Here is a 13,626-nt window from a genome sequence, read left to right as displayed (position 1 = left end):
CCTCACAGGAATAACTATACTAAAAAAAACTGATGCTGGAACATTTCAAAATAAATGCAGGCTATTAATAGGTATCGCTTTGAAAAAGAGGGGTATGTTGTTTCGTTCATGTAGGTTAGTTGGACAGTTGCAAGGATATGAGCATAATACTCAAGATATCCAGGGTTCGAAGTGATCCAAACAGAAAATATAAGGAAAATGACAAGGGACTACATTTATTGCTCATATGAGCCCAGAAATTGGAGCTGTTGAAGTGATATTTCGCTATATTAACTTAAGAACAATTTGACCTCTGGATACTGTGAAATCATTTAAATTCATGGGCATGGATTTTCGTGGTTCTGACCAAAACGGCTATTTCGTGGATTTCATCTTTTGAAGGTGAAATGAATGGGAATTTTATTTGTTTGTTTGTTTGGACTTTGTTTTGTGGATTGATGCAACCGCGAAAATTAGTCCGCCACAAAAATTAATGATTTCACAGTAAATCCAAATACTTCATAGGATGATTGTCTGTTATAGATAGATAATACTGTTGTTTTTAGGATCAGTATTCTGTAACCTTGACCTGTTTACACATAATGATATATCCAAAATAAACATATATTTACTGAGTACATGAATTTCTGCAAAATAAACCTGCATGTTTTGAAAAGGGAAAAGAGCACATTAGGTTTTACATTTATTTAATAGATGTACTACGTTTTACTTCTTTTGTTTCTAAGTGAAAAGAACAAAGAAGAAATTCAACATTTTCATCCGGACTTTGAGTGATATCACTATTTATTATCATATACCTTTGTCCTAGGTTACCCAGGCAGCTGGAGCACATGTAGTGGAACATCCAGACACTGCTTCCTCTTTGAGTGGAACAGTTGCTAGGATAACTGTTTCCAAGGCAACCATTGATAATGTAAGGAAATGGTCCAACACTGATTTAAAAAATTGGATTGAAAGGAATGGTTTGCAAACGTAAGTACAAGTAAATAGAAATTGGATACATTTCATCCACATTGTTAAGAATTGACAACTTGTAACTTTTTATAATGTTTTTGGACATAAACTTGATTCATAATCACCCTATTTTAGGTTTACAGACAAATGGTGCAAAAAATCGTAGTTGCATAATGGCGGATACCATTATTCTCTTTATTGCAGCCTTTGGAAGTTTTGTAGAATAAAGTTGACCAAGTATTTAGTGTATTGTTGCCTTTAAATGGGCATGTTGCACTATTTGTAAAATGAATGTTTTCATTAACTTTTCTGTTCCATTTCAGATGTGGCATCAATGGCCTGACAGGGGGAGAGATAGCACTTTTAGCAAGTATGCGTGTGGAGTGCCCAGAGTTCTTCTACAAATGCCTACAAGATATGCTCAAAGTGAAAGACTTGCTTACAATGTCCAAGATAGTTTGGGCTTTACATGATCTGTCTTAGAAAATAGTTCACTACTTCCCTTTCCTAGCCGGTGTGAGACTTAAGACAAAGCTAGTGCAGTTGGACTAGCTCGGCTTAGGCATGGTACAATTTTGCTAATTTACAAGCAAGTCACTGAATGAGTTAGCTTAGTCGATTGTGTGCTGGCGCACTATGTATCAGGGAAAGCTTTTGAGAATATGTTAGCTTTTTACTTATTTACAAACAAGATCACTGAATGGCGCAGCCGAACTGATGTTGCGCAAATGCACGACATAAGCTTAGGCACTGCATAATTTTACTAATTTACAAACAAGGTCTCTGAATGACTTGGACTTCTCGATTGTATTCTTGTGCACTAGGTATCCGTGAAAGATAATCTTTGGTCATGACAAATGATCATGTAGATGTATGTTTTTGCATTTATTCGTAAAACTTTTATCTTTCCTTCTCTCAAATGTGTTGTAAGTCTGTATTTCAAATAAAATGTTATCGAAAAAATGCTGAAGGTTCTCTGAAACTGTCATTATGGTTAAGTTATTCTTTAATTGTTTTTATTGTTGAATATTTTATATAAAGGTACTCACTTCAGCTACTTTTTCAAAGTACAAAATATCATATTGAGAAAAATGTCTGAATTAATTATATCAAACATGTTTTGATGTAAGCTGTAATGGGCTTAATCGATGTTGGGCATATTTTGTGACAGTCTGGCACTCTTGTTTGATGTTATATATATATATTATAGAAGTGTTTTCTGGATTTAAAACAGCTGATGTTACGCTGACTTTACCAGAACAGGTGAAAAGTATTGAGACAGTTCTGATATGTTTCTGTGTACATCTGATATATATATCCCAAATTGTCAATTTGTTTTTTCTTGTTGAAACAAAATCATTGTAGTTAAATTAATTTTAATCTTTTGGTAATATTTTCAGACCTCTTATTTAGCCCGCCCGCTTAGCTCAGTAGGTAGAGCGTCGGTCTATGGATCGCGGATCACGGGGTCATGAGTTAGATCCTCGGGCGGGGCGTGTGTTCTCTGTGACTATTTGATGAAAGACATTGTGTCTGAAATCATTAGTCCTCCACCTCTGATTTATGTGGGGAAGTTGGCAGTTACTTGCGGAGAACATGTTTGTACTGGTACAGAATCCAGGAACACTGTTAGGTTAACTGCCCGCGATTACATGACTGAAATACTGTTGAAAAACGGCGTTAAACCCAAAACAAACAAAGCAAACAAATCAGACCTCTTATTTGATATCCTTCTGGTCAATTTCACAATGCAAAGGTACCTGTGCTCAGTTGAAAATAATTTTTTTTTCTTCATGTAACTGTTAGTTTTTCAAAGATTTCATGCTGATATGCAATAACAATTGTTATAGAAACAAGATTAAGAATAATTTATGTCTGCTGTCTAGTTTTATAATGTACATTTTTTTGAGGCATGTTTTATGTTATACCACTTAAAATTATATCTCTAATTTTGCTTGCTTGTAACAATTTCAGTATGTTTAGTTATCCCCCGCCAAAGGTGGAGGGATATAGTTTTGGCATTGTCCATCCTTCCATCTGTCCGGAGGCATATCTAGAAAGTGGTTTGGATTATTTTAATAAAACTACATATACATGTTTACCACTATAGGGAAATACGGCCTGTCAAGTTTCAGTCAGATTGCCCAAGTAACACCAGAGTTATCGCCCTTAGTAGTTTCTAGTGTTAACTATATAGTGTCCTATAAATATGGCAGTTTCTGCTTAATAACTTGTGACATGCTTGACCTAGAACTATGAAACTTAAACTGAATTTAGATCACCGCAATGTGGTAGTGCACACACAATTTTGTCAGGATCTCTGCAGTAACTTAAGAGTTATTGCCCTTTAATTGTTTAAAAATCCACATATTTGTTCATAACAAACTAGCCAATTGGTAGAATTTCATGAAACATCTTTCATTTCTTTTCCATGAACATTTATCATCAACATGTGTGTAACCTTTCTTAAGGACTTCTGTTCTTTTAAGTTAAAATGTTATGAAATTATTTGCTTCTTAGTAACATCCTTAACTTTTTGCTTGGTATATTTCTTTGCCATTCCTCAACACAAACCCATTCGGCAGGGGATACCGATTCATCGAATTTGCTTGTTTATATTTTTTGGCATTACAAACAAATGAGCCTGGAAACATTGTCAGTTTTACGATTTGATTTGGCTTAATAGTTTTCAGTCACTAGTATTTAATTATTGACAGAAAATAGTGTATTCACATGATTATGATTAAGAATTCACACTACATTGCTCATTGTGCTGTTATGGTTCATTAACTGGAATTTGCAAGAGCCGAAGTTTGATTTTGCCGTGAAGCATTCTAAATAGTACATACGTCTATACTGCTGATAGTTTGCATATTCACAGTGTATTGCAGCATACCGCTTATATATTTGCTGGTGCTGGTCGCTGGTATGAAGTCAGCTTGGCTTTTACATGGGCACTAGTTCACAGTCTTAATGTTTATTGAGTGATGCTGACCTAGCATTTGATTGAGGTCACTAGTTTACAATCGGAATGTTTTCAGTTATGTTGACCTAGCGTTTGATTGAGGTCACTAGTTTACAATCGGAATGTTTTCAGTTATGTTGACCTAGCGTTTGATTGAGGTCACTAGTTTACAATCAGAATACTTTCAGCGATGTTGACGAAATCATTTGATTGAGTCGTTAGTTTATAATCAGAATTTTGATCAATCATTTGATTTTTTACAATCAGAATGTTTATAACGTTATTGAATACACATTTGATGAAGGGTAATATCAGAAGTTTACAATCAGAATGTTTATAATGTTATTGAATACACATTTGATGAAGGGTAATATCAGAAGTTTACAATCAGAATGTTTGTAACATTATTGAATACACATTTGATGAAGGTAATATCAGAAATTTACAATCAGAATGTTTATAACGTTATTGAATACACATTTGATGAAGGGTAATATCAGAAGTTTACAATCAGAATGTTTATAACGTTATTGAATACACATTTGATGAAGGGTAATATCAGAAGTTTACAAGCAGAATCTCTGCATGTGCCATATCAATCTGTTTTAAAAACATTATTACTTTCACAAGTACATTTTCAAAATGTTACCTTGGTCTAATACAAACCCCTCTTGGTTCATTATTTTGTCATATTTTTGCTGCAGCTAGGTGGGTTTTTTTTGTTTGTTTTGTTTTAAAGAAGAGTACTCAATATATTTGGAGTTTACTCCAATTCACTTAAATGATATTATGTGATATGTATGTTGTATGTATTTATTTTTCTCAGATCTAATCCTTTTTTCAAGGAATTTTATTGTTACTGTTAGATTATATTTTGATACACAGTTAATTTATTTTGTTAACTCCTTTTTAAAGCCATAATCAAAGGCCATATATGTTTATTTATGATATATAGAGGATCCAAGTTTTCCAGCTTTCATAGTATTTCAGAGCAGAATGCATGTTCTACAATACCTTGCTGAGAATCCATGTATTCTATGAGAAACCTTTGTACAAATTGTGATACTGTATATATTAAAACTACTCCCCCATTTCCACCAAGTTTGGCATAGAATGTATATAATTATTACACTGATGTTAAAGTGAGTGAAAGAAAGTGTTAGATATTGTTAAAAATTCATTTTCTTCGTTATTTTAAAAGCCATTTATTCCCTTCTGCATAGTACTTTTGGTATGTTTTTTTAAGATAACTTGCAAAATTCATATGTCATACTGGTAATTTTGTAGCATTGGTCAGTTTCTCAGCGCACATCTTTTATCGATTTTTGAGAGAGAACAAGAGCTGTCACTAATGGTGACAAATGCCCCCGCAGCGCCTTGACCTTTGACCTGGTGACCTTGACCTTTGACCTGATGACCCCAAAGTCAATAGCAGTCGTGTACTCAATAAGTACTTTTAGCATGTGAAGTCTGAAGGTCCTGGGTGCAGTGGTTCGCGGGTAAAGTGCCTTCATGCAAAAAGTTAATGTTGTGACGAACGAACGAACGAACGGACGGACAGTTGAAAACTAATATGCCTCCTTTCGGGGGCATAAAAACTGCGGACAAAAGTGTAAATGAGTCGCTTAATCAACAAGCGGCGGAAAGTAATGTTTGGATTCACGATTGTTGAAAAAAATAATTTTTTGTCCGAAATTATTTAAGAGATTTTTAAATGAGAGGCTTTGAGCCCAAAAAACTATTGTGGGGTGCATTTAGATTTACCCTTGTCGGTATGCCAGTGTGTGCATCCGTACATGTGTCTGTTGGAATTGTGTTATGTATACCTCAGTAAGTCATCAACCATTTTGTGTTGCACATATCTCAAAATTTAAGTGTTTTACGTAGTTATGAAACAGGATTGTTATTCACCATGTCAAGTTGTTTAAGATTCCAGAGTTATGGCCCAAGGCGGTCTAAAATATGCATAAAGGGCCTAAAAGTTTCACATGTATGTCAAAAAGTATTTGACCTACAGTCCTGAAACATTACAGAATTATTATATAGCATGTGAAGTACTCCTGGAAGTTTTGTCTGCTCTGATTTGTTTTGTAGTATCCATACCCAAATCACAGCTTATGACATGCACCCCCAACCCAAGATAATATGAAAGTTTACTTAAGTTTTGCATTGTCAGCATTTAATATATAACCATATAGTGTCAGAATGTTGGGGCACGAGTGTCCTGTGTGCACACATCTAGTATTTTATTGTTACTGTTATATGTTTTTGCTAGATATTTTTAGATTGTATTTTACACCTTCTTACAGACAGATTTTCTTTTTGATGATATAGGTTTATACAACAGTGTAGATATTCTTTCAGTGCCAGTGAAAATAAAATATATACTTACAAAATTTCATTGTTTTACTTCAAATCCTTCATAGGGTGTATTTTCTTAGTGGTTTGCATCAACAATAACTTCAGTTAGGAATGAGGCAAGCTGAACAAACCTGGGAAATAGGTGGCTTTCACAAAACTGAATAAACATTCCAAATACTACATTGTTTTGTGTGTCGTCAACAATTTGACTTAACACTGTAGAGGTCACAATGTTAGCCCAGTCTTAATGAAACTTGGTCAGAACATTACCCTTAATAAAATCTTGGATGAGTTCTTTAATGGGTCATCTGCGATCAAACACTAGGTCAAAATTAATCATAGAAACACCTCGTTAACATTCTGAAGGCCACATTTTCCGATTACCCTTCTAAAACTTTGTCAGAATATTTGTCTTTATTTAATGTTATGAAACTATGTATGCCGCTAGATCAAATTATGGAAAGACCTTATTAACACTTTAGAGACTGCAATTTTCGTTTGATCTTATAAAAACTTTGTCAGAATGTATGTCTAAATGAAATCAAGGTCATATCTTAGAAAGATACTGTCAACACTGAAAAGGCCATATGTTCTACCTGATCTGGATAAGACTTGGATTGTTTGTCCGATTAATATCTAGGTTAAATTTGTAACTGGGTCACTTGGGAAAGAACTATGTCATTAGGTCAAATCATAGAAAAACTGCTAAAACACTAAAGGCCAGATTTCAGGATCTTTTTTGTTTTACTTTGTACATTGTGCATACAACAATACAGACATGTAAATGCGTTCTTCATATTCGATTTTTTTGTTTTCGAGACATCCAGTAAGATTTATAAATCTGATAATGACCTGAAACTTAAAAACGGGGTTTGTAAGTAAGTATTAATAACAATATTAATATATAACAGTTCTGTCGAAAAAGAATGTTATGTCTCTTAAATTGAATATCGGTACAATATATGGTGAAGTTGCCAGTAATATGTGAAACTAGTCTTAGTACTGAACCTTCAGGAAGGTTGGGTTGAAATCAAACCATTCTTTTCAAAAAAAGTGTAATGTAGTTGTAACAAGGTGTATTTATTTCAATTTCCAAGGCCTATTACTCCATCATCATTCAATCCAAATATGCAACCAGGCATTGTAATAGGGATTCCTATGAGGTTTCATTCCAGTCCCATAGTATAGTACCGGTAGTCGAGAAGTTTTAAAACTGACAATTGGTCATAATTCCATTTTTATTATTCTACTAGAAAACAAGATAATACAATGCATACTAAAATAAGCTTTGGTACTGAATCTTCCTACAAATGTTTAGATGAAATGCAACCAGTAATTTTCAGAGCATACCAGAAAACCTTATCATAAACAGACGGACGGATCAAGGTAACAATTCAAAATATACCGACATATGCTAAGACTTAAGTTGTGACTGGATGGACTCCATGATTCCAAAGAACCAAAAGCTATAACAACGCTTAGACCAAGTACAGCCAGACTTTAACATTTTAAGACTGGCCTTTTGATAGTCAATAAAATCTGTAAAAATCTTTGGAAGCATAGAACGCAACTGAGCAAAAAAATAACAGAAACGATTTCATCGAGTCTGCACTCGCAGTACCTTTATGACTTGTTCTCGGCGATATATGACCATTTTGTGTCGATTCGCCGTAAAACTCAACTCACTCACTTATGACTTGTGCTGATAAAGTCTGATTGCAGTTCAGAATACGATGATGAGGATGATGAGTTTCATAGCTCAGATAGATATAAAATTGAAAACATTTCTTCCAAATTACTTTGAAAACTGGACTGCAGGTTTAGCAGAGAAGATTTTATGTTTCCAATAAAGCCGTTCAGGGAAAAATAAACCCACCCCTGTCAACCATTCTTTGTTTTGACATAAGAAGATGGCTAAATTCAGAGATGTTGTTTGGATATTATTTTATATTTACCTCTGGCAGCCACGTCATTTTGACAAATTAGAATAATTTGATTAATCTTAGTAGTGTAACCCAAGGAACATTTGTGTAAAATTATTTTAAAATCTGGCAAACAGTTTCTGACAAGAAGATCTTAACAGTCGCCACTATATACATACAGGCAAATGTGATCATGCCCTTTGGTGGCCATGCTTTTTGATGAGTAAGAATGATTTAAACAAGAGGGCCAAGATGACTTTAAGACTTAAGTCGCTCACCTGAGTAACACACAATAACAGTGTAGACATGTTTTACCTAGTGATTTCATGGAGACAAATATTCTGACCAATTTTGATTGGACCAAAAAACGTGGCCCCTTGTGTGTAAACAAGCTTATTCTTTGATTTAACCTGATGACCTAGTTTTTGACCTTACCCAGATAAAATTCCATCCAATATTCCATGCACACAAACATTCTACCCAAGTTTTATGCACATCAAATGAACAAGAGTATTAACAAGCTTTACCTTTGGTTGACCAGGTGACCTAGTTTTTGACCATATGACCCAGTTTCAATCTTAACCTAGGAATCATCAAGATAAACATTCAGACCAAGTTTCATGAAGATAAGATCATAAATGTGGCCTCAGGAGTGTTAACAAGTTTTTCATTTGATTTGACCGGGTGACCTAGTTTTTGACCCCATATGACCCAGTTTCGAATTTGGCATAGAAATCATCAAGATTAACATTCTGACCAAGTTTCATGAAGATATGATCATACATGTGGCCTCTAGGTTGTTAACAAGCTTTTCCTTTGATTTGATCTGATGACCTAGTTTTTGACCCGACATTACCCAGTTTCGATCCAGGCCTAGAAATCATCAAGATAATCATTCTCTGCAAGTTTGTATCAAATCAGCCTCTATATGGCTGAAAGGACCAAACCAGAAAATTTTGCCCAATTCAGGAGCAGTGACTCCAGAAACCATGAGGAATCTAGCCGGTTTTCGAAAGGAACTGAGATCTTATTGTGACTCAAGTTGTGTGTAAGTGTGGATAAAATCAAATATAAAATGCCACTTCTATTGTGTTCACAAGGTAAAAATTAGCAGATTTTGGCTCTTATAGGGGTAAATCAGGGGCCATAACTCCAGCACCTATGATTGGACCTGACAGATTCATCATAGAATCCGAGATTTATTTTTGTTGAAACATTTGCAAGTTTGTATCAAACCAAAGCATAAATGAAGTCTCTATGTGGCTGCAAAAGTCAAAATAGCAAATTTTGGCCCTTTAAGGGGCCATAACTCTCGAACCCATGATGGGATCTGGCCAGTTTTTCGAAAGGAACTAAGATATTATGACAATACAAGTTGTGTGCAAGTTTGATTAAAGTTGATTGCAAAATGTGGTCTCGTATCGTGTTCTCAAGCCAAAAATAGAAAATTTTGGCCGTTAAAGGGGCCATAACTCTGGAACCCATGATGGGATCTGGACAGTTTTCGACAGGAACCGAGATATTATACCAATACAAGTTGTGTACAAGTTTCATTAAAATTGATTGCAAAATGTGGTCTCTATCATGTTCAAAAGAAACTGTTAATGGACAACGGACGGACGACGGACAAAATGCGATCACAAAAGCTCACCCTGTCACTACGTGACAGGTGAGCTAATAAACTTGATGATGAGTCCTCTAAGGATCATTCATGTGAAATTATTTTAAAATTGAACCAGCAGTTTCTGACTGGAAAATTCTTAAAGATTCCAAGTTTAAAAGTTTCCACTTTATACACTTTAGGGAAAAGTGACCACACCCTCTGGTGGCCATGTTTCTTTAGAAATCGGAATAACTTGAAAAATATTGGTAGAGGGTTTTATCCAAAGAACATTTGTGCGAAAGTGTTAAATTTAAAAACAAGAGGGCCATAAAGGCGCTGTATCGCTCACCCTACTGACCTAAAGATCATCAAGATTAACATTCTGACCAAGTTTCATTAAGATATAGTCATAAATGTGGCCTCTAGAGTGTTAACAAGCTTTTCCTTTGATTTCACCTAGTTACCTAGTTTTTGACCCCACATGACCCAGATTCGAACTTGACCTAAAGATCAACACGATTAATATTCTGACTAAGTTTCATGAAAATATAGTCATAAATGTGGCCTTTAGAGTGTTAACAAGCTTTTCCTTTGATTTCACCTAGTGACCTAGTTTTTGACCCCAACTAACCTAGATTTGAATGTGACTTATAGATCATCAAGTTTAACATTCTGACCAAGTTACAGTGTAAACTAGCTTTTCCTTTGATTTGACCTGGTGACCTAATTTTTGACCCCACATGATCCGGATTAGAACTTGACCTAAAGATGATCAACGTTCACATTCTGACTAATTTTCATTAAGATACAGTCATAAATGAGGTCTCTATGGTGTTAATAATCTATTCCTTTGATTTGACTTGGTGACATAGTTTTTGACCCCACCTGACCTAGATTTAATCTTGACCTAAAGATCCTCAAGAATAATATTCTAACCAAGTTTCATTGAGATATGATTATAAATGTGGCCTGTACAGTACAGTGTTAACTAGCTTTTCCTTTGATTTGACCTGGTGACCTAGGCTTTTATTCTACATGACCAAGATTCGAACTGGATCTAATGATCATCAAGATTAACATTCTGGCCAAGCTTCCTGAAGATACAGTCAAAAATGTGGCCTCTAGAGTGTTAACAAACTTTTCCTTTGAATTGACCCGGTGACCTAGTTTTTGATCCCACATGACCCAGATTCAAACTTGACCTAAAGATTAACAAGATTAACATTCTGACTAGGTTTCATAAAGATATAGTCATAAATGTGGCCTCTAGAGTGTTAACAAGCTTTTCCTTTGATTTCACATAGTGACCTAGTTTCTGATCCCATTTGCCCCAGATTTGAATGTGACCTATAAATTATCAAGTTTAACATTCTGACCAAGTTTCGTAAAGGTATGATCATAATCATGGCCTCTACAGTGTTAACTAGCTTTTCATTTGATTTGACCTGGTGACCTAGTTTTTGATTCCATTTGAGCCAGATTAAAACTTGACCTAAAGATGATCAACATTCACATTCTGACTAAGTTTCATGGAGATACAGTCTTAAATGTGGCCTCTACGGGGTTAACAAGCTTTTTCTTGGATTTGACGTGGTGACCTAGTTTTTGATCCCACCTGACCCAGCCTTAATCGTGTCCTAAAAATCCTCAAGATTAACATTCTGACCAAGTTTCATTAAGATATGATCATAGTTGTGGCCTCTAGAGTGTTAACAAGCTTTTCCTTTGATTTGATCTGGTGATCTAGTTTTTGACCGCACATGACCAAGATTCGATCTTGACCTAAAGATGATCAACATTCACATTCTGACTAAGTTTCATGAAGATACAGTCATAAATGTGGCCTTTAATGGTGTTAACAAGCTTTTTATTTTATTTGACTTGGTGACCTAGCTTTTGAACCCACCTGATCCAGATTTAGTCTTGACATAAACATCGTCAAAATTAACATTCTGACCAAGTTTCATTAAGATATAATCATAAATGTGGCCTCTACAGTGTTAACTAGCTTTTGCTTTGATTTGATCTGGTGTCCTAGTTTTTGACCCTACATAACCCAGATTCAAACTGGACCTTGAAATCATCAAGATTAACATTCTTCCCAAGTTTCATGAAGATACAGTCAAAAATATGGCCTCTACAGTGTTAAGAAGCTTTTCCTTTGATTTGACCTAGTGACCTAGTTTTAGACCCCAGATGACCCAATATCAAACTCGTCCAAGATTTTATTGAGGGTAACATTCTGACTAAGTTTCATTAAGATCAGGCCAAAATTGTGATCTCTAAAGTGTTAACAAGCTTTTCCTTTGATTTGACCTGGTGACCTAGTTTTTGACCCAAGATAACCCAATATCGAACTCATCCAAGATTTTATTAAGGATAACATTCTGACCAGGTTTCATTTAGATTGGGCCAAATTGTGACATCTTGAGTGTTAACAAGCGTTTCCTTTGATTTGACCTGGTGACCTATTTCTTGACCCCAGATGACCCAATATTTTATTGAGAGTAACATTCTGAACAAGTTTCATTAAGATTGGGCCAAAATTGTGACCTCTAGAGTGTTAATAGTCAAATTGTTGACGACGATGACGCCGACGCACGGACGACGGACACAGGGCGATCACAAAAGCTCACCTTTGAGCACTTCGTACTCAGGTGAGCTAAAAATTGAACTAGGGGTTTATTTGGAGATGTTGTTTGAAGTTTTTCTATTGTTTATCCCTAGAGAACCTTAAGTATAATTAAGTGAAACTGTTTTTACAATTTAGAAGAGGACCACCTAACGAACATCCAGGCCTAATTTCATGAACTTCCACCAAATGGTTTCAGAGGAGATAAGAAAGGTGTGGAAGGATAAATAAAATAGATGTTGAGTGATCTCAATCGCTCACCCTAAGCACTTGGTGCTCAGATGAGCTAGAAACTAGATGAATTGGGTAGAAAACAGATTTATTCAAGTTTAAAATTGCTGGCAAAAGATTATACTGTTTATCTAGCCAGTTGTCCGTCAACTGCAGGGATAAGTTCAGTTAAATTTGGTGATCACTTCAAGACTGCATGCATGTTAACAAATTATTACATTATGAGGCTTCATTGTTTTTGAATTAGACCATTATACGAGAGTTGATCCAAAAGTAATGTCACTGTAGCTGTAAGATCGTGTATAATGAAAGGAAATAAACAAAAATGCATACCGAAGTACCTTTATCTATTTGCGATATTGTCTAAAATATCGATAAGATATGTTGCATAGTTTTAACAATATCGACATATAAGGAAGGAATACTTGCAGTGATCGCCGCACGTCACTGAAGTTATTGACGTCCGAGACGACGTTTCTTACTGACAACTATCGTCCTTGATTTTCTATACAGTGCTCATGTCTGTTCACCCATTACGGAAAGCAGCAACATACCAGTCCTTTGAAAGAGATGAAAATACATTTTCACAAAAATTTTCAAATGATCAAGGTCCTGGAAATGGACCCCTCGGATTTTATCTTTCAGATGAGGAACAAGATCTGTCACAGGAGACAGCATGCTCGACTATTTTGATGCTGGATAGTGAAAATGGGCACATCTGAGGAAGCTGGAGCTGTCACTAGAGTGTTTATTGACTCCGATATGAATGAAGATATTGGACACTAACTGGAATATGTATCAAAAGTATTAAGTAATAAGAGAGATAAAGAACATTAAATAAGTATAATTCTAAGCAAAAAGGGGGATAATTCATGAAATATTGGTGCAATAGTGATTTTTGCACCTTGTGTCATATGATTTGGGTGATGATGTGAAATATCAACTTCAAGTTTGAATC

General features: G+C 35.2%; 1 protein-coding gene across 5 annotated transcripts in view; it reads left to right on the top strand.

The window, feature by feature from the left end:
* LOC123539905 (uncharacterized) overlaps positions 1 to 6,315 on the top strand; it is a 46,131-nt gene extending 39,816 nt beyond the window's left edge. For 4 of the 5 annotated variants that reach the window (XM_053526985.1, XM_053526986.1, XM_053526984.1 and 1 more), the window contains 2 exons: positions 809 to 972; positions 1,278 to 6,315. In XM_053526985.1, coding sequence (XP_053382960.1) covers positions 809 to 972; positions 1,278 to 1,437 — 324 coding nt within the window. In that variant the 3' untranslated portion in view covers positions 1,438 to 6,315. The remainder of the gene's footprint in view (positions 1 to 808; positions 973 to 1,277) is intronic. The other variant, XR_008367866.1, reaches the window with a different exon arrangement.
* Positions 6,316 to 13,626: the final 7,311 nt, after the last annotated feature.

Source organism: Mercenaria mercenaria, chromosome 16, assembly GCF_021730395.1.
Source record: "Mercenaria mercenaria strain notata chromosome 16, MADL_Memer_1, whole genome shotgun sequence".
Lineage (NCBI taxonomy): Eukaryota > Metazoa > Mollusca > Bivalvia > Venerida > Veneridae > Mercenaria > Mercenaria mercenaria.
The sequence above is the reverse complement of the archived record's forward strand: the minus strand, read 5'-3'. Positions and strand labels throughout refer to the sequence as shown.